This window comes from Phascolarctos cinereus, unplaced genomic scaffold (assembly GCF_003287225.1).
Source record: "Phascolarctos cinereus isolate Bilbo 61053 unplaced genomic scaffold, phaCin_HiC Scaffold_9;HRSCAF=440, whole genome shotgun sequence".
NCBI lineage: Eukaryota > Metazoa > Chordata > Mammalia > Diprotodontia > Phascolarctidae > Phascolarctos > Phascolarctos cinereus.
The window spans coordinates 423,072-450,529 of record NW_027556402.1 but is presented as its reverse complement, the minus strand read 5'-3'; the positions used below and the strand labels follow the sequence as shown (position 1 = coordinate 450,529).

General features: G+C 46.6%; 1 protein-coding gene across 2 annotated transcripts in view; it reads left to right on the top strand.

Moving 5' to 3' along the window:
- The window catches only part of DLC1 (DLC1 Rho GTPase activating protein), a 212,951-nt gene that overhangs the window by 23,323 nt on the left and 162,170 nt on the right, over positions 1-27,458 (top strand). Inside the window, exons 3-4 of one of the 2 annotated variants that reach the window (XM_020979611.2) lie at positions 24,857-25,012; positions 27,148-27,294. In XM_020979611.2, coding sequence (XP_020835270.1) covers positions 24,857-25,012; positions 27,148-27,294 — 303 coding nt within the window. Of the gene's footprint in view, positions 1-24,856; positions 25,013-27,147; positions 27,301-27,458 lie in introns of both variants that reach the window. The other variant, XM_020979610.2, reaches the window with a different exon arrangement.

Below are 27,458 nucleotides of genomic sequence, written 5' to 3'. Positions count from 1 at the left end.
TGCCCTGTGAAAAGAAATCATGCCTTCTCCACCAGTCCTAATTTCAGTGCTGGATTGCTAAGGATTCTGCTGTTCCAAAGATACTGACTGTGACTTGGGGATGGATTCATGTGAAAACACAGCCACAGGAAGGGCTAACTCAATTGTGGGTGACAAAAAGGGACTTGAGGGAGACCACGATCCTTCAAGAGGCGTGTTTTAGCCCTTGATAGGACATATTTTAGCTTGACAAATGGGGATGTATCTACAGGAGGGGAACCAGGATGGAGAGGAGACTAGAAAACACACCATAATTACTAGTGGAAGGAAATTGAGGATGTTTCCTGGAAGAGAGAAGAAAATAGGCAGGCAGCCATGATAGTCGTCTCCAAGCACTTGCTTTGCTTAGGCCTAGAGTGCAGAATTAGCAATGATGAGGGAGAGGGAACAGAAATCTTCTGGGGAAGACAGGAGGGGATGAGACCAAGAGTAGATGGAGACCAGGAGAAGGCCTACCTCTTTGTCTGAGAGCCGAGCAGAGGAGAGAGTGGGAGGTGATGTCAAAGGGGTTTGAGATGAAGGGAATGGAGAAAGAACTCAGGAAGAATAGCCTAAGTAGGAGGCCAGGTCCCCGACTGAGAGATTGGGAGGGGAAGAGGGAGAAGGAAGAGGAGGAAGAGGAAGAGGAGGAAGAGGAAGAGGAGGAGGAGGAAGAGGAGGAGGAGGAAGAGGAGGAAGAGGAAGAGGAGGAAGAGGAAGAGGAGGAGGAGAAAGAGGAGGAGAAGGAGGAGGAGAAGGAGGAGGAGGAAGAGGAGGAAGAGGAAGAGGAGGAGGAGAAAGAGGAAGAGAAGGAGGAGGAGGAGAAGGAAGAGGAGGAGAAGGAGGAGGAAGAGGAGAAGAAGGAGGAGGAGGACGAAGAGAAGGAGGAGAAAGAGGAGGAAGAGGAAGAGGAGGAAGAGGAGGAAGAGGAGGAGAAGGAGGAGGAGGAGAAGGAAGAGGAGAAGGAGGAGGAGGAGGAAGAGAAGGAGGAGGAGGAATGGGAAGCTTAAGGAGGGAAGAGAAGGCTTGAAGTTGTTTCTGAGGGGAATGAGGAAAAGGATAAATTAGCAAAGAATGCCAGATTCTCTCTCTCTTGCTAGCCACATTTTAGTTCAAGGTGAACCTTGTTCATGTTTCTTATTTCTTGAGGAATATGCAAATATTATGACTATCTCATGGAAGGTTGCTACTTTCATTTCAGTCTCCAGTGAGTCACGCCAAGCCAACCACTGGCTGAAGCACCTTCTATGCTAAGCATAGGAGATATAAAAGGGGAGGGCCTCCCCCCCACAGGGAGTCTCAGACCTCAAAAAGCTCACATTCTAATGAGTGAAACAACATGCAAGCGAATGTACAGGCAAGATATAAGCAGGATAAATTGGCAGTAACCTCAGAGGAAAGGCACCGGCATTAAAAGAAATAAGGAGGGGGGTAGGGGTAAGAAACAGGCTTTTATTAAGCACCTACTAAGTGTTAGGCACTGTGCTAAGTGCTTTACAAATATTATCTCATTTGATTCTCACAACCTCTCTGGGAGGTAGGAGCCCATTTTACAGTTGAGGAAACTGAGGCAGACTGAGGTTAGAGTGTCTTGCCCAGGGTCACACAGTTACTGTCTGAGGCCAGACTTGAAATCGTCTTCCTGACTCTAGGCCCAGTGTTCTAACCACTGTGATACCTAGCTTCCTCTGGCTCATGAAAAGCTTCCGGCAGAGGGTGAGAATGTAGCTGAGACATGAAGGAAGCCAGGGGATTCAAGAGATGGAGATGAAGAGTCACAGCATTCCAAGTATGGGGACAGCCAGTGAAAATGCTTCGAGTTACAGAAAGAGTGTTGTGTTGGGAAGAGCCAAGAGCTCAGTGTCACTGGATCACAGACTACCTGGTGGGAGTGGGGGGAGGGTTGTAAAGGGGGACCCTGGAAAAATACGGAAGGGGCCAGATTATGAATGCCTTTGAATGCCAGGCAGAGGATTTTATATTTGATCCTGGAGATTTTAGGGAGGCTTTGGAGTTCATTGAATGGGAGTAGGATTAGGGAGGAGGGAGAAAGAATGTATGATATGATCAGACCTGAGATTTAAGGAGATCAATTTGACAGTTGAATGAGGGATGGCCAGACTTAAGGCAGAAAGGCCCACCAGCAGGCTACTGGAATAATCTAGGTGTGGGATGGATAAGGGCCTACACTGGAATGGTGGCAGTATCAGAGGACAGAAGGAGACATATTTAAGAGATATTATGAAGATAGAATTGGCAGGAATTGACAGATGATTAAATAGGTGAAGGAGGAATAAAGGACAGGGGAGATTTGAGGATAACACCTAGGCTACAAGTCTGAGTCACTAGGAGGGGAGTGGGGTCCTTGGCTGTCAAAGGGAAACTTGAGAGGGAGGAGGGTTTGGAAGAAAAGATAATTAAGTTTTGGAGAGGTTGAATTTAAGATGTCTGTGGGACATCCAGCTTGAGATGTCCAATAGGCAGCTGGAGACATGCAAATGGAAATTAGGAGAGAGATTAGGGCTAAGAGCCATGTGCATAGAGATGGTCATTGGAACCATGGGGTCTCATGAGATGACAAACAGGAGAGAGGTGAGAAGAATATCCAAGACAGAGGCTTGGTAGATACATAGATTTGAAGGTTCTGCAAAGAAGACTGTGAAGCAGTGGTCTAATAGGTAGGGAGAGAAGCAGGAGAGAGCAAATGTCGTGCAAATCTAGAGAGAAGAGAGTACCCAAGAGACAGGAATGATCAGCAATGACCACGGTTGCAGACGGGTCCAGGAGGATAAGGATTGAGAAAAGGCCATTACAACAGGCAATTAAAATGTCATCGGTAACTCTGGAGAGAACAATTTCAGTTGAATGGTGAGGTTGGAAGTCCAACTGCAGAGTTAAGAAGAGGGTAAAAGGAAGGTAAATGGAGGCACCTCTTGTAGACAGCCTGCTCAAAGGTTAGCCCCCAAAGGAAGTAGAGCTGTGGGATGAGAACTAGCAGGGATGGAGAGATCAGATGAGGATTGTTGGAGTGTGAGGGAGACATGAGCACTTTTGTAGGCAGTTGGGAAGGAGCCAGTAGACTGAGAGAGCTTGAGAATTAATGAGAGAGCGTGGTTGATAGGGGGGCGATCTGTAGAAGATGGGATGGAATGGGATCTTTTGTGCAGATAGAGGGCATCACCCAAGCAAAGAGAAGGGCCTCCCTTTTGATGTGAGACAGAGCTGAAGCATGATATCACAGCAGAAGGCGTCTATGTAATATAATATGAGGAGAAAAGGAGGAGGAGCTCTCTGTGCACGGCCTCATTTTTTTTCCAGTGAAATATGAAGTAAGATCTTCAGCTGAGAAAGTAGAGGAAGAAGGAACCATAGGAGGTTTGAGATGGGATAAAAAGGCTCCTATGGAGGATGGAATAGTAAATTAATTATGGAGGTACAGGAGCATAGCTTTGCATCAGTGAAGGCCTAGTTGAGGTTATGTAACATAAATTTGTTGATGTCAGATGAAGACTGGGGTGTGAATGACAGCCAGGGGTGCAAGATCATTGTAATAGGGAAGTTATGATGAAATGAGATCAGGTATATTATCGTTGTCAATAGGGGTTCAGCCTTGGAGTGAAGTAGCCCCAGGGTATCAGACAACTGTGTGAGTGACTGAAAAGCAGGGAAAAGGAGAGAACTTGGAAGGTGTCTGGGTATGAGTAAGATTGTTGCTGTGCCATTGTAGGTCAGAGAGGGCACCTGGAGCACAATGGAGAGGCTACCCAGGGAGGCCAGGATGCTCGCCTCCTGCCCAGGCAGTCACAGACAAGGTAATAGTGAGAATCTGATTGTAAACAACACTGCAAACATTTGGCTGATATGGAAAAGCCCTGCTGCTGAGGATCCCAAGACCTTGGGCTCCTCCCCTTTGTTCAGTCTGGGCTGGGGTTCCTCCATCCTAAACCACTTTTTCCATGATGATTTTCCATAATATATTTCACGTCACACATAGAATTCTAAAGTCCCACATGCAGTCTCCAAACCCTGGCACCATTTGGGGAGGCCTTCATTTTGTAAAACTCCTAAGACGCATATGACGTATTCCTTCTATTTTGAGGGGAAAAGAAAAGGATGGAGGGAGAGGTGGAGCTTGGAAACCCTATTACTGAAAGCCTTTCATGGGATGCTTCTGATGGTATGTTCATTGCATTGATGCCTAGAACATTACCAAAACAAAGAAAAAGAAAAACACAAGCAAAAATGGATAAAAATTATAGTGTATGTGTGTATGTGTGTGCATGTGTGCACATGTGTGCACTGCATGTATATGCATGTGCATGTGTGTGTGTGTGTCCACCACGCATATGAGTGCATGTGTAAGCTTGGGCAGGCATAGATGGACAGTGAGCCAAGTCTAGGAATGAGAAGGGATTCATGGAAGGAAGGAAAGATGGCTAAAAAACAACCATTTGTTCAGGGCTTATTGTGTGCCAGGCATTGTGCTAAGCACTGAAGCTACAGATATACAATAAATACAAGCCAAAAGAAAGACAGCTCCTGCCTGCAAGGAGCTTCCATTCTTATGAGGATAGAAAAGCTGGGGATGAGGGTGGATGGGAGAGGGTGGGGCCGCAATGGGGGCATGGTTTTGAAGTCCAGAAAGCCAGGAACAAGGCCTAGAGGGGAAGGAAGGCAGGCTGGCTTGGGCCGCTCCACAAAATGGGGGCTTCATCAAAGGCAGGACATTCCACATGGGGAAAGCCACAGGAGTAGCAGGGGGTTCTGGGGTAAGGAGGCCCCAGGCACTGAGGGACATTCTGGGGTTTGGATGATAACCTGGGTCAACAGAAGGAGTTTCCTGACCTGGGAGTTCCCTATGCCAATGAAATCCCAGGCCCAATCCCTGTCCAGACAGCTCCCCATCCTTTAAGCCAATGATTATAGTGAGGATAACACATCTGGCATCAGATCAGGATCCCAAAGTTGAGCAAGCTGGACCCCAACTGCCCCAATGCTCTCACACATTCCTTGGGAGAGTTAAAAATAAATCACACTGATGATGGAGGGGGAAGGGCTCTGGCCAAATGAGAGAATTGTCTTACTCCCAGACCGCCTCTTGGAGCAGAGAGGTCTTTATCACCCATGTGGACTTTCAACACATCCTCACTGTACCAGGAGGGGAATCAGAGATTTTCCCTGCCTAGGTTCCCACTGTCCCGCACTCTGGTGCATTTCTGCTGGCCCTCTGCCTCAGTCAGCCCTGATGTCATGTCAGCAGGAGAAGGCTGGCTCCACGAGGAGCTGAGCCTTCGCCTCTCCAGGGACCATGCTCAGAGGAAGTCCTTTGTTTGAAATAATCGCTGTAGTGTTTGCCTTCACTGGGCCAGGAAACAGCCTCATGGGAACTGGAGGTCCTTTCCATACAATGTCAGAGAAGACAGATGCGTTTCCCACTCCTCCAGCTGTGATCAGTGGGTTGTTATATTAAAAGGTTTACTTGGATTCCTGCTGGAGAGAAAGTCCATTTACATGTTGAGGAAGACATGATGTTGACCATGGGGTCCAGTCCCAGAGTGTTTACGGGGGGCTGTGCCAAACATAAGCCAGAATACTACACAAGCCACCATAGGAGGAAACCTGAGAAAAACAAAACACCCCACCCAAAAAAAACCCCACCCAGTTGGCTACACCTTAGAGCTTACTGAGTCACATCGACCTGGCAGAGATGTATAGATAGATCATGCCTGATGAGTTCATTTTGCAGCTGGGAAAGAGGAGGCCCAAAAAGGGACAGGAGTTGACTAGGATCCCTCATCACATCAAGGTTTGAGCCAGGGCTTGGACCCAGGTCCTCGGGGTTCAGCTCACTACTTCTTACCATGTTTGCACTTGGCACAGTACCTGGCATGTAGCAGGCACTTAGGTTTCTGCCTTTCCCTTCCCCCTTCTTGTTAAAAGACTAGCAGCTAAACCTTTCCCCCGATAAGGAGATTTGTCCTTTTTGATGCCTTTCTTTTGGTGGTAGGTGGAGCCCAGGACCAGCTCTCTCTCAACTCAGTTAATTTTGCTTGTCCTTGTTTTCCTTCAGGGCCTTAGGGTTACCTACTATGTGGGTGCATTTGGAACATTCTATGGGTTGTAATATCAGGCATTTATTGACTTAGAGTTTTATAGAAAGCGAAAATTAAACAGAGTCCTAGGCATTAGCAATGAGAGCTAAGCAGTCACTCAGAGATCTTTGAGGGGAACCAGGATACCACCTTATGCAAGAAGTCTGACATTTGTGGTAAAAAGCTGCAAAGAGGAAGATTCCGACTTTGTGTCAGGGTAATGTCCTAATAAGCACATGCGGAATGGAGGCGCCAAGGTCCCCATCAGTGGCACTCTTCAAGCACAAGCCATATGATCATTTGCTGGGGATGCTGAGAGGGTGATTCCCTTGCAGCGACGAGTGGTAGTAGATCCCCTCTGAGATCCCCTTCCACTATGAGGTCCTGTTTTTCTCTATGCCTTGAGTTGTATGATAATTTAGAGAAAGTCAGTAATAACTGAAATTACTTTGGGAATTTCAAACTTACAAGGTACTCTATATCATTTATGACATTTAGGTCTCACAAGAAACGAATGAACTAAGTATTATGGGTATTATTGTTCCACTATATAAATGATGAAAATGGGTTTGTTGAGTTATGGCTTGCTTGCAGTCATGTACTAGCACAATAAGTGTCAGTGAAGAGTTTTGAACCTGGGTCTTCTGAACTCCCAAGTACTATACTTGATCAACTCAGCCACTCCAAGGACTATATCCCTTTTTGCTTTTATATAAGCTGTAGTATCCCCTTCCTCAACATGGTGTGAGATAGCATTTCCCGGTTTGTGCCTCGTTCCACTTCTTCTGCTTCTGTCATTGTCCTTTGGGGCGTGTATCCTTGCTAAAATGGGAACAATGATGGAGTGTGTCCCCCTGGGGAGGGCATGGCTTGTTGTAAATGGGTCCCTGCTTTCCATATTCCCAGAAATGATGGGAACAGGGGCAATATGGCTAGAGGAGGAGATAGAAGAATGGATAGATAGATAGATAGACAGACAGATGACAGATGCATTCATACAGACATACATAGATACATGCTTAGCTACATAGATAGGTGGATACTTGGATACATAAATATGTCTATACATAGATACATTCTTACGTACATGCACACATAGATTGTCTATTATACCATCCTATATTACTCTGTGTTTTATATTGCCATGGAGAGAATGACTGTGATTTAGGCAGCCAGGTGGTACAGAGCACTGAATGTGGCATTCAGAAAGACTTGAGTCCAGCCCTTTCCTGAGACTCTCACTAGCTGTGTGAGCCTGGGCAAGTCCTTTAACCTCTCTGAGCCTCCATTGTTTTTTGGGTTTTTTTCATCTGTAAATTGCTGAGCTTGTGATGCGGGCCCAATGCTTTGCAAACCTTGAAGCATTCTCTAAATGCTGTTGTTTACACACATGCTAGACTAACTGGCTTTTAGAGCTGTGAGTGACCTTAGCAGCTGTTAAGTCAAGTCATCAAGCATTTATCAAGCACCTACTGCATGCCAGGCACTGTTCACCCACCTAATTTAAAAGGTGAGGAAACCAAACCCCAGAAATAGCAAATGCCTCGGCCAAAGCCCCATTCTGGAAAACAGGTCTCCAGACCCCAGAATCAGTGCTCTTTCCACACCAGGAACTCTGCTGGGGCCAGATGAGCCCTCTGCATGCCAATGTCTACTTGACCTCCTGGACCTGGGTCCGGAGTTGATGCCTCTGCCCAGTTCCTATATGGGCTGTCGCCCAGGCTCTACTATAGACCCAGAGGATAATATTATCTTTCTAAGCCCTCCCCACTCCACCCTGCCTAGCTCCTGCGTGGGCTGGGTCTTCAGACTAGGGGAGGGGAGCCTTAGCTGCCTCCCCAAATCTCTACTTCTTCTTCCAGATTGCCTCCTCTAGCCTTACGTACCCAGAATATGGAAGGTAACTCTCCAAAACACACTTTCACCTCACCCTCAGCTTGATAAGAGTGACCCGGGCATCAGCACCTGACCATATCCTTTTAAAATCCCAAGGAGAAGAGGAAGGAGAGGCTCTCCTTAGAATATCTCCAACTTGGAAAGTCTAGAAAGTGGAAATGAGGTTTGAGCTTCTGCCTTCTTTCAACAGCCATATTGCCCTTCCTCCCCTAAATCCAATTTGTTCCCACCCAGTTCTGGGCAGTATTCCTCATTTTTTTTTATCCTTTCCTGTATCTTTAGCATCTGTAGAGCCCTAACAAGTGACTCCTTCCTACTGTGTTCTGAGCAGGTCCAAAAGGGGCATGTTGTGGAGGTTGAAGCCCCCCAAGAATCCACCCAAAGGAGTTCTCTGCCACAGAACTCACACCAGAATCATGTGAGGTTTCAGTCAGTGTCACTGAATAGGCATTTATTGGGCACCTACTGTTTGCAAGCCCCTATACATAGCAATGGGGATGAAAGATTATACATTCCCTATCCTTGCCCTTATGATCACTGGAGGCCTTGCTATAGGTATAAATAAGTGTGGCAAAAGACAAAATGTGTTGGGTAAAAGGATAGGATATTAAAGGAAAAGATCATGAGAGAAGGTACTGTCAGGTAAGGGAAACAGAAGATTGTGTGAAGAGACCCGAGCCTTGCAGGATTTCAAAAGCAGGTGAAGCATTCTAGACTCAGGAGAATGCTAGCTTCACCTTCCCTGGTGTGCTTTCTCTCTTCTGGCTACCTTCTTGTGCTATCCTGTACTCAATGGAGGAACTTATAAGTGTTTAGCTTCCTTCTTTTTGATCATGCTTCTGTCTGGTACCCTCTTAAATCTGTTGGGGTGTCTCTTGGGAAAGCTGGCCTACCCAAAAATGCTTGAGGTCACCCTGTCCAGAAGGAGCCCCTAGGAGCCACTTGCAAATGCATCTGTGGAATGATGGCACTTCTCAATAGTCTAGAAAATATAAATGGCATCAAGAAGCATGGCTGACCTTGACCTATGAAAAAACTGCTATTTCCTCTAGCACCCGGTCTATACAACGTCTGCCCCAGGAGCTTCACCAAGGGTTGTGAAATACGAATGAATCTTTGATTTTATTTGGAATACTGGAAACAAAGCCCATGGCAACACTGCCATGTTTTTGTGGGAGGTCATCTTGAATTGGTGTAGTTAAAAAAATTGATGTGTTCATCTCCTGGTGACAAACCCTTCAGTGATAAGCCTCTGTGATCTCAGCTGGGCTGGTCTTTGGACAATAGGTACATACAGACCTGTATTCAAGATCTTTCCAGCTTGGGAGCATCTAAGGACCTTGCATTCCACTGACATGAATGAATGAATGAATGAATGAATGCATAAACGAATGGATGGATGGATGATCATTTGTAGGTCCTTACTATGCACTAAATGGTGAGGGTAAAAATAGAAAAGTTCCCTGTTTTCAAGGAGCTCATATTCTAATGGGGGAAGACAATATACAGTGGAGGGTTAAGCTTCAAGTCTGATAGAAAAGTTCCAGCGGTACTCAGGGTATGATCTTCAAGAAGCTGGGATCAGCTCTGCCCCATGCTGAGATACTGGAGGAGGATGGGAGTAACATATGACAGTGACAAATGAATGTTAAATGAATGATAGAGTTCAGAGGAAAGGAAAAGTTTTTTCTGGATGAGTAGGGGTAATTGGGATAGGCCTAAAGCATTAAAGAATGAGAAATTCTGGTCCAGGGTAATCTGTGAAGGGAGCAAAGCTCTATGGGGAGGGAGCAGGATTCATGCTGTCAAATTTGGCCAATGTAGCAAAATGAAGAAGAAAATTACTGATTACTTGGCAGCCTTCCCCAGCCGGCATCCTTAATCTTTTTGTAAAGGCATGCACCAAAATCCCTGACAGTCTTACTTCTGTGTCCTTTGGAATGTGTGGCTTCCCTTGCTCACAGGAAGTCATGTTGTTTTTCATAATATTATTTTTCTTTCTTTCACTGGTAGCAAAGGGTCACCATTAAGACTATGGGAAAGGGTAGCAGGCCTGGCTCTGAGGTTTCTGCAGGGATGGGAGGTCCCCAGAGTTGGTGTTGAACACAGAGGGTTGTGTAAGCAGGGTCTTGGGTGATGAGTCAGCCTCTCTGCAGCAGAATAACTGTGGAATCCAATTAAGCAAAGCACTCATCTTTATTTCATAAGAAAGAAGCTGTAGAGACACTTGGGAAGAACCAGCCAGCTACAGCTGTGAGAGAACTAGGCAGGGGCATATTTAGGGATCTGGCCCTCTGAAAAACCAGGATGGGCTTGGAAGCTTAGGATTGTTTGGAAGAGACCACCTTCATTCTGCTGTGGGAGCCTTCCAGATACAGGGTCAACACCCCCAGCTTCCTGTCTCAGAAAGAAAAACCCAGAGAGGAGAACAGAGACAGAGAGCAAGCCGATAAACAAGACAGTTTCCCAGGGTTCAGAAAATCCTCCAGAGATGAAGAGAGAGAAAAAACGCAGCTTTCAGGGACTGTGAAGATGGACTCCGGTCAGCTCTGTTACAGCAGGCAGGAGGTTATTTGGTTTGGGTTGGGTTTTTTGCCTGAAATATCAGGCTCACAAAAGGAACACACACACACACACACACACACACACACACACACACACACCCTGTCAATATTCATAAAAAAGTCTTCCTTAGAGATGAACACAGACACAGATCCCTCAGTAATCCATGTATGCCGCTTTCATTCCTTCTTTCTTTTTCTTTCTTCCTCCCATCATTGCTCCCTCCCTTCATCCATCCCTCCTCCCTTCCCCTTATCCATCCCTTCCTTCCTCTTGGCCATTTCTACCTCCCTTCTTTTCTTTCTCCTTTCCTTCCCTCCCTCCTTCCTCCCTCCCTCCCTTCTTTCCTTCCTTCCTTCCTTCCATTTAACAATCACCCACTATTTAAAAAGCACTTTGCCCTAAGCAAAAGACACAGATAAAAACTGATGTTGTCCCTGCCCTCCAAACGTTTATGCTCTAAAAGGGAGAAGGAGTGGTTTACAACCAGAGTAGTTGAGTACCTTCTAGTTGGGTCATTGTAAGTAGTGAGGAAGGAAAAAAATGACTCATCCCAGTGCCTGGGTTCCCTCTTTCATAGGAGGAACTGTGGAGGAGATGGCAAAGAGGATGAAGGAGTCTATCCTCGCCCATGGTATTTGGTCCAGAGCTGCAGTCCTGCTCTCACACAGCATGGGGGAGGGCTGGCCCTCTGTCTCCAAGAACCTCTTTGGGATTTGCCACCCACCAGACTTAGGGAAGGGGAAGATCTTTCACCCAGGCTGGTCCCTGGGCCAATATCTTGGGCTTAAATCATTTGTCTTCTGGATGGCCAAGAACACTCCACCTCCCATCTCCCAACTTAGCATTTTCACTTCCTTAGCCCCCTGTTGGCTTCACTTGGTCCTTCAGGTCTCAGCTTCCACAAGAAGCCTCCTAATCCCCCTTAATTCTAGTGCATTCCCTCTGTTACGGGGCACGTAGGTGGCACAATACATAGATTGTTTGACCTGAAGTGAGAAAGACTCATCTTCTTGAGGTCAAATCTGGCTTCAAACACTTACTAGCTGTGTGACCCTGGGCAAGTCACTTCATCCTGTTTGCCTCAGCTTCCTCATCTATAAAATGAGCTGGAAAAGGCAATGGCAAGCCACTCCTGTATTTCTGCCAAGAAAACCCCCAATGGGGTCATGGGGAATCAAAGTCAGCTGAAACAGCTGAGCAGCAGCGACAGCAAATCCTCTAGTCATTAGCTCCTACTCATCCCCTCTCTGGGCCTGGCCATCTGCATGTTGTCTCCTCCATTAGACTGTGTGCTGCGGAGAGCAGGAACTGTCTTTTGCCTCTCTTTGTATTCCTAGATCTCAGCAAGGTGCTGGCACACAGTAGGTGCTTAATAAATGCTTATTGACTGGCTGAGAACAGCAGCATTTAGATAGCACTTTAAGATTTGTCAAGAACTTTTCCTTTGATCTTCACAAAAACAGTGAAGTCCATTCTATAGATGAGGAAATTGAGGCTGAGGGTGGTGAAGGGACTTGTTCAAGGCCACACACTAGTAAGTGCCTGAGGCTGATTTGAACTCAGGTCTTCCTGACTCCCAGGCTAACGCTATCCACTGTGCCACCCCAGTCTCCTTAACTGCTAGCCAGCCATTTGTGGTGGGCCGGGTGGAAGGAAAAAGCTGAAAGCAAGCCGCACATTGGGGCTCAGCCCTCCTGCTCCCTCCCTGGCAATGTGCTGCCTCCAGTGGCTACAGACTCAGACAGGAGGCTGAATTGACTAGATGCGGGTTGAGGTTGGGGGGTAACTGAGCCAAGCTCTCCTATCTTGGCCTCTAAGGAGCTTCTGGTCTACAGGGGGAGGTAGAGAGTGGAGAGGAGCAGGTACTTTACAAGCTAGTACAGAGGAGAGAAAGCTGGCTAGGGGAGAATCAGGTAATCTGGGAAGACTCCTTAAAGAAGGATCATCTCCCTATAGTGCATGGCCTCAAGGTCTTTACTGAAGTCTTTGACAAAAAGACTGAATAGCCCGCAGGCAAGCACTGATCCCTGGGGCACTCCCCTTGAGATCTCCTGATGACTACTCTTTCAGCCTCTAAGCCTGTGTGACCTAGGTTAGCAGTAGCAGGCCATGCAGCCACGCACTGGTAAACTGTAGGCAGAAAGATTAAACCAGGTTGAAGGTAACCTCAAACCCATTGGTGAGTTACCGGGATGTCTACCCCAAACATGAGAAGACTTCTTCCAGCACAATGGGCCCATGAGAATAATCTGTTCCAAGAGTCTTGAAGGCGGCTGAATGGAGGCTGTGGAGAGCTTAGAGCAGGGGCGGTGAACCTTTGGCCCTGAGGCCACACGTGACCCTCTAGGTGATCAAGGGCAGCCCTTTGACTGAATCCAAACTTCACAGAATTCTGTGAATGATCAATAAACATATTAAGCACCTACTATGTGCCAGGGCTGTGCTAAGCACGGGGGACAAAGGAGTCAGAAGACTACCCTCCATGATACTGGAGGAGAATGAGGTGACTCCTGAAGACTTCAAACACAAAACTGAAGCACAAAAAGTTACAGAAATTCCTGTATGCAAAAAGTTCTTCCCAGTGTAATGGGACAGGCAACAAGCAGGTATGTCCAAAGAAGCCACAGATGAGAAACAGGAAGTAATGAGCAGAGGGAAGCCTGTGGGATGCAGAGGAGCCGGGGAAGGCTTCCTGCACAAAGTGGGACTTAAAGGAGTCCAGGGCAATGCGTGGTCTGAGGGAAGGAGAAAGAGCGCTCCAGGCTTGGAATACAGTGGGGGGGGGGGAGCCAGAGAAAGCCGCCAAGTTGGAGGTGGGGTGTCTTATTTGTGAAGCAGTCAGGAGGCCAATGTCACTGTCCACTATCAGATCATAGAATACATGGTGGGAGGAAGGTGTAAGAAGCCTGGAAAGGTAGGAAGGGGCTGCAGGAGGAGGACCTTGAACACCAGAGACAGCATTTTGTATTTGCTCCTGGGGGGCCATAGGAAGTCTATTGAGTGATCAGACTTGCATTTTAGGAAAGTCATTTCGGTGGCTGAATGGAGGATGGGCTGGAGCAGGGAGAGACTTGAGGCAGGCAGACCTCCAGCAGCTACTGGATTAAGGAAAGGCCTAGAGCCCATGAGGAGTGTCTGTAGAAATTGAGAATTGTATTCAGAAGAGTAGACTTTGCAAATATTATCTCATCTTATCCTCACAGCAACACTGGGAGATAGGTGCTATTATTATGTCCATTTTACAGGTGAGGAAACGAGGGCAAGAAGAGGTAAAATGACTTGCCTAGGAAATGTCTGAGGCAGAATTTGATCTTAATTCTTCCTGACTCCAGTCCCAGAGCCAGAAGAAGGATTAATATGGTTTGCTTGGCTCTATCAACCAGAAGTAAAAATGGTGACTGAAGGGAGCAATGATTCCAATGTAAGTTTTATGTGAGAAATAGTTCCCAACATCTCCACCTTCTTGGACTCCAGGGATTGATTTTTTAAGCCCATATGTAAAACACTACATTTTTCTTATTAAATTTAATCTCATTCATTTGGACCAAATGTTCTCATAGGCTTCTAGGGAGGAGCAAAGATTGAGAGCAGTAAGGGGCCGACAAGGCCATCAACTCCAGTCTCCTTGTTTTATGAAAACTGAGGTGGAGCAAGATTAAGTGGCTAGCTCAGTGTCACCTAGCCAGTAACTGAGACCAAGCTCAAACTCAGGTCTTCCCGACTCCAGGCCCAGCAGTCTATCCGCTGCACCAGCTAGCAGCCTCTACCATCTTGGATACTAGCAATGTGTTAGCAAATTCCTCCCAGATTTTGTCAATTGCAAAATCAGCAATCAATTATCCATTTTTATCTAAGTTAGTGATTAAAAGTATGAACAAGGACAAAGACAGATCCCTGAGGTACATCACTAGAAACCATCTTCCAAACTGACATTGGACCATTAACGATTCTCCTTTGGATCCAGCCCTTCTACTCCTTTGGAATCCATCTAGCAGTGCCATCTCTTAGGCCATTTTCTGAGCCTTTCCCCCTGAGAATAGCAGGATAAACATTGCTGAGAGCTTGGATAAAATGTAAGGAAACAGATTTCCCTCTTGTCCTGCCTAGTAAGTATGTCCACAAAGAAATGAGGGCCAGCCACCCCCAACCTGTTCTTGGTGAAGCCTCCCTGGCTCGGCATTATCACAGCTTCCAGCTTCCACACAGTCACTAACTCTTATTTCCACGATAATCCCTAGAATTTACCAAGGACTCAGAGACAGCCTCCCTGGCCTAGAACTGGCAGGTCCCTTCTCTCCTCAAGGTTGGGGCTGATAACCTGAGAATGGGAGGTGATTGGCTTTGTTTTTGTTTTGCTCTGTGGCGGGTGAACCACAGGACTATATGACTTCATCCTGCTGCTGGGCTTCCCTATTTAGACAATAATGCCTAGGTGGTGGCAGTCTGAAAGCCAGGGATAGGTCAGGGTGGCTAATTTTGTGCCCCGTAATTACTGTGGCATCTGGGGCATTATTAGCATGTGGCCCATTCCCTTTTTTTTGCATCCCTGGCCAGTGCCAGCCTTTGTGCTCCCTTGGTTGCCCTGGCACCTCCAAGCCCACTGGGCAGATGATTCCAGTCCAGGCACATTGTGTGGCTGCCCCATTCTCTGGGCTTCCTCCCAATCATCCTCTCCCATGGAGATCCAAACGGAGATTCTCTGCTTAGCAGAAGAGTCAAGTCTGTGGCTTCAAGCCACTAGTGCTGACATTGAACCAGACAGCCAGGGTCTGCACAAGGACAGGTTCCCTGGGCTTCTTTTCTAAAAAACAGGCTATTAGAGATAACATGGATTTTGCATGAGTTCTTTCAGCTGTTTGTCTTTTCTGGGAGGTATTGAAAACATGGGGGTTCAGCTTCTCCCTGCAAAAGAGAAAACTGATGGGAACATGGGCTCTACTGGAAGGCCCAGTGCCCAGAAGGACAGAGGCATCAGCCCTGGCATCCTTCGCCCTTGCCAGATTAATAATAATAATTGTTATTGATAATAATGCCTCCCATTTATATAGAGCTCACTCCATACCAGGCTGTGCCAGTAACTTTACAAACTTTATTTCAGTTATCTTCACAACAGCCCTGGGAGGTGGTTGCTGTTATTATCCCCATTAAAGATGGAGAAACTGAGGCAAACACAAGCTAAGAGCCTGCATATATGTATTGTACTTTAAGATTTGCAAAGTAGTTACATGTTATCTCATGACCCTGGGAGGTGAGTGCTACTATTCTCCCTGTTTTACAGATGAGGAAACTGAGGCACAGAGAGTCGCATGGTCACATCTGAAGAAGGTCTGAAGTCAAATTTGAACTTGTCTTCCCAACTCCAAGTCTCTATTCACTGCACCCCCTAACTCCGCTAGTCTTTTTGGGGGGCCTTACTTCTTTCCACATTAGGAAGGACATTGGCAAACTGGAGAATATTTGGGAACTGGCAGCCACAATGACTAGGAGACTGAAAGCTGACCTCCAGGTTGGTGGCTTAGCCTGGAGGAAGAAGGAGGAGGAACAGGGACAGGCCCATTGTGCCTTGATATCTAACCTGAGTCACTGGTGGACGGGTGGCCTAGACTATCCCCTTACTTCCCCCACCTTAGCCGGGCCCAGGTGCTGCTGGCTAGGAGACAGCCAGGCCACAGGAAGGAGGAAGGAGAGGCAAGGCCATGCCAGACTCCAGGGGAGAGTACGGAGGCCGCACCTGCCTGGTCCTGGAGAGTCGTCCTTGTCCCCACTTCCAGCCTCCTTCTCCAGAGGAAGCCATAAGTCTGGAGGCCTATTAGTGCATCCCTCTGAGCTGGGGAATCTTTAGCCTTCATTTTCTTTGTTTGTAAATGTACATGTTGGTTTCCAAGCTTTTAACCCATAAAAATATTGGCCACCTTTGACCGCTCTTCCTGTCGGGGGAGGCCTGGGCTATTCCTGGCCTGGGTATCCTTGTCACAGCCATGTCTGGGAGGCCTGGACTTAGATGCACTTAGAAATGAATACAAGGGTAATTGATTCCATCCCTGCTTCTGCCCACTGGTGCCCTTCTGCCCCGGGATATGCCCTTTCCTGGCAGCCAAGAGCTTTCTGCCTCAGCAGCAGATATGGGAGCACAAAGTGGAAGGAGGATCCCCTACAATCCCAACCCAGGGGCCACTGCCCTGGCAGACCAGGCTGGTCCTGCTTCAGGCCATGCGAGGGAAGGGACCAGGGTAAGGGCTGAGAGGGAGCCCAGAGGCCCTGGGGGAGGAGTCTGTAGCTCACTTTTTAATTAAAATAAATCTTTGTTGTGAAGTTAGCAATCACCAGTAGACATTTCGATATATTGACAAGTCCAACAAACAGGCTTGTATGAGAAATTGTAAACTTATGCCCAAAACTTATGTTTTAAGATGTTTTTAAATCATATGCATATATGAGGAACATATATATTCTATACACACATAAACATGATTTAGAAACACTAAGGGAAGCCAGAAGTTCAAGTGAGTAAAGACCCCCCAGGGATGGTAATTCTCCTCCCCAGAGAGAGAGGGAAGATGTGGGTGAGGAGTGTCTGCCCCCATCAGCAGCATCACTTTCACCTACGACAGGCTTCCAGCTTGAGTTTTCCTCCTGGCCCCTTTGCAGGACCCATTGAAGCCACTGGATTGAGTGGGCTAGACTCAGGCTGGCCCCTCTCCTGCTTGGCCCTCCCAGGCCTTCCTCCTTCTGGAGTTGGCCCAGCCCCCCTACCTCTAAGCTCCTTTACAAAGACGGGAAGTGGGTGCAGGCAAGTGGGCTCTGGGGACCAGCTTTCCAGCTGGTGAAGTTCTCTGCCCCTTCTGACATTGCTAGAGTTCAGCTCCATCTCATTACCTGCCTTTTCTCATACAGGATCTTCTATAACATTTTTGTGCTTCGGTTTTGTTTGGAGTGTTCCAGAGTCACCTCTGCTCACCTCTGGGTTGTGTCTGGGTTTGTTTTCTTAGAAGTGCCTCAAAGCCTTCCTTTTTGGGGACAGCCATCCTCTCCCATTAAGAATTAGGCTGGGGGGGAGGGGGAAATAAATTAAAAAAAGAAAAAGAAGTAGGCTCAGGTTTGCAGGATGCATTATTGGCGTTTGCTGCTGGACCTCTTTCAGTTTCAGAATAAGTGGATCCATTCTGTTCTCCAGTTATCTCATGGAATAATTACGGGTTATTTCAATGATGACGGTTGATGAACTTTCTCCTAGAGATGGAAGCAAGCAGTCTGGCATTGCTTTGGCTGGGTTTGCTTTTTCCTCTGGTGGTGATCTGTGGCTTCACTGATCAATTCTTTGGGCTGAGTGTTCGTAGCCTGGCTTTGGGGAACTCAGGTGCCCACAATTCAGGATGTTTCATGTTTGGGATAATTTCTTTTCTTCCAGGTCTGTGACTGACTTGAGAAGTAAAGCATAGTGCCTCCTCTTCCTTCCCCCAGACACAGCCTCCAGAGACTTACCCAAAACATTCAGTGCTGAATGTTCTGGGAATCAGTATCCGAAAGCAGGGATTTACTGGTCAAAATTTCTAAAAATTTTCTCATATTATTTCCTGCCTGATAACAATACAGTTAAACATTTGGAAAAAGTTATGTTCTTCTAAGAGACCTATGATCCTTAAGGCATCTTTGTGCATTCTGTCTTTGAGGTCAGTCAGTTTAGCTTCTAGAGAATCATGTGGTTTTATTTTTGGTTTTATTTACTTGTTTTATGTTTTTCTTCTTTGTAAAAATTTTTCCTAATTAACCTAAATCGCCTCTCTCCTTCCTCCCCACCCCCCACTACACACTTGTGCTCCTCTTCTGCCAAATTGTCTTCTACTTCAATACGTTTTGTGTTCCCAGTCTGGACTGTCTTTCACAGTGCCTCTAACTTCTTTGGAAAGAGTCTTCATCAGATATGTAATCTTTCCTACATTGTTCTCTGTGTATTTATGTGTTCAAATTCTGGGATGAAATCTTTGATTTACAACATAAATTCCTGACTTTATCTTTTAGATTTTAATTTCTTCTTTGAGATATTTTGAAGTTATTTCTGGGGACTCACGGTGTCGTGGGGTAATTTAGAGAAGAGAGGTGTGAGGATGATGCTGGCTCAAGACCCTGCCCTGAGTAATCTCTGGGGAAAGAAGACTAGCCTCAGCTGCTACATTTCCCTCGGGCTTGCCCTTGTATTCTGCCCCTCTCTTTACAGTCCTATCCCTTTCCTTCCCACAGCTGGGCAGAATTCGTGTCTGGCCATTTCTCGTGGATTGAGGAGGGGTTCAGGCTGAGTCACAGGTGGACAAAGATGCCCCCAGCCAGACTTTGGGTCCCAAGGCTCTCAGATTACCTGTTTTCACTCTGCATAGCAAACAGAAAAGGCTGGGGATTGAACAATGTAGAGGGAACTTTGGGCCTTCAATTTCTCCTCTCTTCCTGTTTTTCATGAAGTTTCCCCTTTTGCAGTGTTCACTCATCATTCTCTTCTAGATTCAGCATTGGTTACCCTAAATCTCATGCACATTTTCTCATATTGAAGTTATGGGGTTGCTGAAAACAACTACTCAGACATCGGACCAGTTTCTTAATTAAAAAAACAGTAGGCAGTGAGTAGTCTTCAGGTTTTGGATTGGGCACCATGGCCTCCGAGGACCGATTGAGCTTTTACAATGCTTGGTTCTTCTTCATGGAGCCCCAAGGATCAGGAAGGAACATCAGAGCCAGCCCTGTACATGAGTGAAGTTTTCAGTCACCTCCAGGAGAATAGGCATGAGGGAAGGTAAGATAGCGAGGCCTCAGAGAACCTAGTGATTGAGGCTGGCAAAGATAAGTGCACTGCTTCATTGTTCTGTCTATAGCCAGTCTGGACAGGCATTATGTAGGATTGTCCATTCCAAAGAGTACTAAACTTGCGAGGAGGCAAAAGTGAACCCTTAATGACAAGGACCCCATTCTTGGAAATTGACTTCAAAGAGTCAAAATCAGTATTCATTCCTAATCAATGAGGAATGAAATTAGACAGAGATGGAGAGAGAGGGGATAGATTTGCATTAAGTAATATATTCACATCAGGGAGTCCAAACACCTGTGGGCAGAGACATAAGAGAGACTACCTGAGGGAGGATCAGTGGAGGCAGAAGCAGGACTGATACTACTATAGGGCCACTTAGACCAGGGGCTCTTTACCTTTTTGTGTGTGAAGGTCATGAACCCCTCCTCAAAATTATGTTTGTAGACTACATAAAATAAGGTACATAAGATTAAAAAATGAAGCCAGTTATATTGAAATGCAAGTTCATATGCCTCAGGTTAAGAACCCCTGACCTAGACAGAAGCAGGGCCTGGGCAGTGGAGTGAGAAGCAGATTGCCAGCCCAACCTGGAAGCAGGAACTTCTAGTGGTGACAGCCTCCAAGTAGACAGACAGATAGACAGCTGCCATGGTTTGCCCTCTAGTAAAGGCAGCTTCTGCTCCTGGCAAGTCCCTGAGTCTTCTGCATCACAATTTCACCTACTAAGAGGTAGAGGAAGAGTCCAGGAGAGCTGTCATGCCAGACCTGATGCTGACTAGCAAAAAAGTTCTTGCTGGCTGGAGGGGGAAGGACCCACACTTGAGTAGCCAAAGACTCTGGAGCCCAGGGTTGCTAGTCACCCCAGATTTGGCAGGCTCGATCTCAAAGAGGTCAGAAAAAGAAGAGGTCAGATCCAGCAGTTTAACATTAGAGAAGGAAAGGCAGCCCATGTGACGTGTGTGTGTGTGTGTGTGTGTGTGTGTGTGTGTGTGTACATAGAGAGAGGCACCTAAATGGCTCAGTGGATAGAGCTCTGGTCCTGGAGCCAGGAAGATCTGAGTTCAGATCCGGCCTCAGACACCAGCTGTGTCTAGCTAACCTAGCTGTGCAACCCTGGGCAAGTCACTTAACCTCTGTTTGCCTTGATCTGCTGGAGAAGGAAATGGCAAAGCACTCCAATATCTTTGCCAAGAATCCCCCATATGGGGTCATAAAGAGGCTAATATGACTGAATAAGAGAACAACAACAAACGTGCACATATGTATGTATGTGTGTACACATATGTGTGTGTATTATACATACATGTGTTCGTTGGTGAGTCATTTCAGTTATGTCTGACTCTTTATGACTCTATTTAGGGTTTTCTTGCCAAACATACTGGAGTGGTTTGCCATTTCCTTCTCCAGCTTATTTTACCAATGAGGAAACTGAGGCAAACAGGGTTAAGGGACTTGCCTAGGATCACACAGCTAGGAAGTGGCTGAGACCAGATTTGAACTCAGGAAAATGAGTCTTCCTGACTCCAGGCTCAGCATTCTATCCATTGTGTCACTTAGCTGCCCAACACATATGTATATTCCTGTAATTATGTGTATGCTTGTATTCATGTATTTAGATGTATTTGTGTGCAGACACGCATGTGTTGTATACGTGTATATGTACATGTATGTGTATGTATTTATATCCGTGTGTATGTCTCTGTATTGTAAATCTGCATCGATCTACATGTTGTAGATATATGTATATTATAGATTGTATATTTATGTGTATGGATATGCATAAATGATGCATACATTATATATATGTGCATGTGTCATTATATTGATGTGTAAGTATTGCATATATACGGTAATACATGTATGTATATATTGTGTGCATATGCATGCACATATATGTGTTATGTGTATATATCTGTATATATCTCTATGTATATGTGTATATATGTATATATTTTTTTTCTTTAGTTCTGTTAGGACAAGTCAAGCTTGAAAGCAAACCAGGGTCAGGACAGGTGGGGAGGACAATGGAAAAAGCAGTTTGAGAAGGCTGTGCTGCTAAACACTTAGTCTGCTTGCTTTTTCTTTTAAGGAGAGGCTCTTTGGATGGAGAAGGATAAAATAATATATTTACGAGTGAGTGGATAGCCCAGAATAGTGAGGAGAAGGTCAGGTAATTTCCCCCTCCCTTAGTAAGTTCAGGTCACTGAGCCCTGATAAAAGCATCCAAGTGTAGGGAATTAGAGGCCCATCAGATGGCCACCTCCTCCAGGGGACGTTTGACTGGTCTTGAAGAATAGGAGATCCATTCGTGATGGGAGAAGGGAAAATGCCCATCAAATGCCTCCTCAGCCGCACGCTATGAAACACATTTTTCAGTGACTGGGATAAGGGTGTACGTAACAGCTTTGCTAAGCCTCCTGATGCCACCAGCTGGAAGCAGAGCTCAGATATTGGACTGCTGAGTCTAGATTCAAATAGGTCTTGGCAAGCAATAATGATGCCCGATTGTTGAGTTATAGAGGAGAAAAGGACAAAATTACCCTTGGGGCCCAAAAGGCAGACCCACATGTAGATGTCTTCCTCAGGCTTCCCCCGGGCCCACTGCTCTCTCTTCCTCCTCTCTGCCTTTTGGCTGGCCAGCTTCCTTCAAGTATTGGCTGAATCCCGTATGGTTCAAGAAGCCTTTCCTGATCCCCTCCAAGCTAACTCTTTCTTCTGAAATTATCTCCAATTGGTCCTGTCTTGGTTGTGTGTGGTTGTTTTCATGTTGTTTCCCCCACTAGAGGGTGAGCTTTTTGAGGGCAGGGAAAGTTTCTTGCCTTCTTTGGTATTCCCAGTGGTTATATGGCACACAGTAAGCGCTTAATAAATGCTGCTGATACTCTCATGGCAAAGGGGCCAACTGTTCACACTTAGTGCCAACCAGTTTCAACCCACAGGGCCAGGTGGCCAACCTAGCTAGCACAGACCCTGAGGGAGAAGCACGGCCCATTTCCTGCTGCTGACCACTTCAGGAGGCTTCCTGTCAGCAGCACTGGCCCTCCTGCGACAACATCCAGCTCATCAGTCTTTCCTGAAATTTAGCTCGAGAATTAAAACCACTAATCCTGATGTGGTCTGACTACCCCAGGCTTAAATACCCTCTTAAGACTTTGTAATCTCTCATGGCTACATCCTACTGTTGATTCATTTTGAGTTGTGACCCACTAACTCCCAAGTTCCTTTTCAGACAAGTTATTCTTATGCCACACACTTCTGCCATCTTGCACTAAGAAGCTGGGTTTTTGAAATCTAAGTACAAGTTGTTACAGTTATCACTCAGCTTAAATTGTATACTATTTGGACCAATATTCTAGACTGTCAGTCAGCTGACAAGCATTTATTAAGTGCCTGCTGTGTGCTAGGCACTGTGTTAACTTCTCAGGAAGCAAAGGCAAAAATCCAGTCTCTGTACCCAAACGGCTCCCAGGCTAACAAGGAAGACAACGTGCAAACAACTGGCTTTGTACAAGGTGTACAGATGGAGCAAAGCAGGGAGGGCTGGCTCAGAGGGAAGGCAATAGTGCTTAAAGGTTAAATTTCTTAGCTGCTGCCTTGGTCACCTGTGACTTTTGGTGTCAGGATTTATGATAGCTGGTTCAAAGATGGTTCTTCAGTTTTCTTTTCTTTCATCTGTATCGCTTCAAATGTGTTCTCAGATTTATTGGGTTTGTACATGATAAATACATCATTATTTATGGAATCATCAGCTCTGGATTTTCATCCGAGCCCATACTTTCTCCCTCTGGCTGTCAGCGAATGCCTCCCCTGAATGTCCTGACATCACCCTATACATGCTGAGTCCCTGAGAAGCAGTAGAAGGGGCCTCAGCATCCTCTGGTTCCGCCACCCTCAACCAGCATCCTCCCTCAAACATTCCCAGTGAGCATCCTTCCAGGCTCTGTTTGCAAGCCTCCAATGAAGGGAATGCTCCTCCCCACTTCCTGAAGCAGACCATCGCAATTTTAAATTATCAAGGATTTCTTCCTTAAAACCAGGTCCAAATCTTCCTCCCTGTAACTCCAGCCCCCACACGCAGAGGGCTCTCTGGGCAAGCAGCACCCATTAGACTGCACCTCACCCATGGCACAGCCATTACATGTCACTGACCTTGCTGGCTGGCTCCCAAACCCCTGCTTATCCAGGCAGTTACTGAATCCATTGGGTCCCCTCATGCCCTCCACCTCTTCTATAGGATAAGCATCCCTGCTTTGTCTGTTGTTGTTTTTCCTGGAAAAGCAACTTTTTCTAAATGCATGAGACACAGTGCATGGTGGAAGCTGAGCTGAACTTGCAATCCAGACCCGAGCTAAGGCCCATCTCTTATCTGTTCTTACTGTTTCACTTCCCAGTGCTTGGGGGGTGGGCCTAAGGCTATCTCTCAGAGCTGAGTCACATGCGTTAACACCCAGGACTTTGGCTCAGGGAGTCAGGTGGGCCCTGTGGGGGTCACTGGCCTCTGCGTTGTTCACAGAAGCGCTGAGTACTGGCAATAGGAAGAGGCAAAAGGCAGCCCCTGCCTTCAAGGAGCTCCCAGTCTAATGGAGCAGATAGAATGTACACAACAAATAGACTGGATAAACTGAGGTAATCCAGATAGAAGGCACTGGCATTAAAGAGGGGAGAGGAGGTGAGGCTTTTGCTGTGACTAAAGAAGTCAGGGAGGTCAGAGCAGTGGAGGGAGAGTGTGCCAGGACCTGGGGGCAGCCTGAAAGAATGCCTGGAGGCAGGAGATGAGGGGCTTGTGGGAGGAACAAGCAGGAGGCCCTTGCCCCTAGACTGCAGAGTCCCTCCAGGGAAGGAGGCATAAGACCATTTTGAAGGTAGGAGGGGACCAGTCAGGAAAAACAAAGAGAGGGTTTGACATTTGATCCCATGACAGAGAGGAACAGGTCATTCTCCTCTCCCAGGAGATGGCCTCTCAGATTCAATTAAAAAAACTCTGAAACTTGGAAAGACTTGTATGGACTGATGCTGAGTGAAGTGGGCAGAACCAGGAGAACATGGTACACAGTAACAGCCACGCTGTGTGATGACTGACTTTCACAGACTTGGCTCTTCTCATCAATGCAAGAATCTAAGACATCTCCAAAATAATCACCATGGAAAATGCTGTTCACATCCAGAGAAAGAACTATGGAGTCTGAATGCAGATCGAAGCAGATGATTTGCTCTTTTTTGTTTTTGTTTCTTCTTTCTCTTCGTTTCCCTTTCTGTTCTCATTCTTCTTTCACAACATGACTAACATGGAAATATGTTTAATATGATTGTACATGTATAACCTATATCAGATTGCATGCTGTCCAGGGAGAAAGGGGGAAATTTAGAACTCAGAATCTTATAAAAGTGAATGTTGAAAATCAAAAATCAATCAATCAATCAATCAATCAATAGATAAATAACTTAATACATACATTCATATAGACATACATAAAATGTTTCTGTTCTTCAGGAGGTGAGAGAAGATCGAGGGCGAGGGCGGCTTGACTCCATGGCCCTGCTCATCATGAAACTGGACCAGCTGGACCGAGACATTGAGAATGCCCTCAGTACCAGCCCCTCTCCGGCCAGCTCCCAGGTGCACCAGCCGCAGCAAAGGCCCGTTCCTGTGAGTCGCTTAGTCTCTCTGCTTCCCTTTGGACTGACCTCTGAAGCCCCGCCCTGGCCCAGGGTTCTGGATGCAGGGAACATCTGTTCAGTGGCACTCTTATTGTCACTATGAGCTCACCTGAGCCATCTTACAGGAACCCAGAAGCAGAGCTACCTCAGCTGGTGGAATAGAATTGGAATTTCTTCTGTTGTTGTGGGGGGCATGGGGGTAGAGGAACTGATGGCCCAAGTCCATGTTGAGTGACTAAGTACAGGGCAGAGAGAACTCTGGCTTAGAGGAGCCCAGGCCATAGACCATAAGGGATCACTTCTTCTTTCCAAAGCCCCGACAGCCAGACAGGGACACAGGATGAGGCCACACCAAGATCCAATAACAGGTCTGGCAAAGTTTATTCCAACTGCCCCCTTTGAGATAAAACTGACCCCAGTGACTTCCCAGGACAAGTTAAACGTCATTATGCCTTCCCACTTTCCCCCTGCACTCAGGAGGTACCCAAAACAATCACCTCCCTTTCCAAGTTGGCTAGTTCCCAGCGGGGAGCTTGGGGGCTAACATTTATATAGAGCTCTAAGGTTTACACAGTGACGTATGTGTGTATACATATATATGTACACATACATACGTATATAATATAATCTTACCTTACCCTCACACCAACCCTGTTAGGTAGATACTATTATTCATTCTTTACAGATGAGGAAACTGAGGCAAACAGGGTGAAGTGACTTGCCTAGAGTCACAGAGCTAGCAAGCATCTGAGCCCAGATTTGAACTCAGTCAGCCAGCCAGTAAACATTTATTAAGTGCCTAATGTATGCCAGGCAGTGTGCTAAGTGCTAGGGAATACAAAGAAAGGCAAAGGGGAGCACAGAGTCCAATGAGGGAGACAAGTTTTAAACAAATATGTGCAAAGATGGAGTGGACAGAATCTTCTTGCCTTGGTACAAGCCCAGTGCTCCCTCTGCCACCTAGCTACTTCTAATTACTGAATAAATAGCTAGCACCTAATAAATGCCTTTTAATTTCATTCCTGCCTTCATTCTGTAGTTCCTGGGGATGAACCTGCACCCTCAGAGGCTCTGCCAATGCAGTACAATAGCCTCTGCCAATACTCCCTAAACAGGACATCTGAAAAGGGATTGATAATGACCTGGACACAAACAAGAATCTATAACTAGACCACTCTACCTTCCAGGAGGACCCTGAGGCTGGCCACTAAGGGGAGGGGGATCACATATAAGTGGGGAGGGGCTGGGGGCTAAGCGGCCCTTCCAAATCAATATTAATCTTAATGTCAATGTTAATGAAACCACAAATCCTGGAAGTGGTGTGCATATACACGTGAGTGCATGTGTGTGCAAGTGTGTTTGTGGCTGTATGTGTAATTCCTTCTGGATGGGGAACTCCTGGCATAGAAATTCCCTTTATAGATGCAGGTCAGCCAGTCATCTGTTGAACCATCTCTGGCAGTAGCCTTGGGCACAACCAGAAGATGTCAAAGCCAAGACTTCACATCAACACTCACTGATTCCAGGACTAGCCTGCTCTTCCTATGCCTCATGGCCTTTCCAGGGCAACACAGAAGCTAGTGTGTATTGGGTCGATACCCTGACTTCCTAGCTTTGGCCCCTTGCTCCCTGGACCATGGAAAGCAGCCATAGTGAAGAAGCCACTCCCTGATTCTGAGAGAAAACTCTTCCCAAAAGTCTCCACCCATGTTGCCAAGAGCCAGCAAGCCAATGGCCTTGCTCTTGGGCCAGAAGCCTCTGACCCAGCAAACACTGTTCTCAGGGTCATGGCTCTTCGTTGACCAGCAGATTTTACTCATGTCTATCCTCAGGGCTGCAGGTATGTCCCAATAGGGATGTTACACGTGAGCCCCTTCTCAAAGCCTCTTCCCAGGGCACCTACCCCCAAGGCACGTTGCTGATGATGGAATTTCATCCATTAGTAAAAGGCTAGCGGGGCATGATGTGGAGAGGCTACCTCCGCAGAGCACTGTCCTTCCTAGATGTGTCCTGGCCACTAATGAATGTTGTCAATATTTGTATCCCAGTGCTTAGCACAGTGCCTGGCACATTGTAGGCACTTCATAAATGTTTATTGACTGTTGGATGTCTAATATTTCACAGGATGAGAAGTCAAGAGAGGAGAGTGGAGAGAATGACGGGCCAGTAAATCAGGACCAAGTGGATTTACCTCCCAACCTGGAGGATGTGGCCCTAGGGGCTGCTCCAGCCTCTGTGTCCCCTGCAGTCAGCTCTGCAACCAAACCCAAGGTATCGGTGAGTTCCATATGATTGAAATTGTTCTCTTTAGCCTTGCCTTTAAAGCATGTGTGATTATCAGATGAGCACTAGGACCGACTTAGCTCCCTGAGGTCACACTACCCTGGAATGTGCCTTCGAAATGTCTAGCAGAGCCTGGGTGTCCCAGGCTGTAC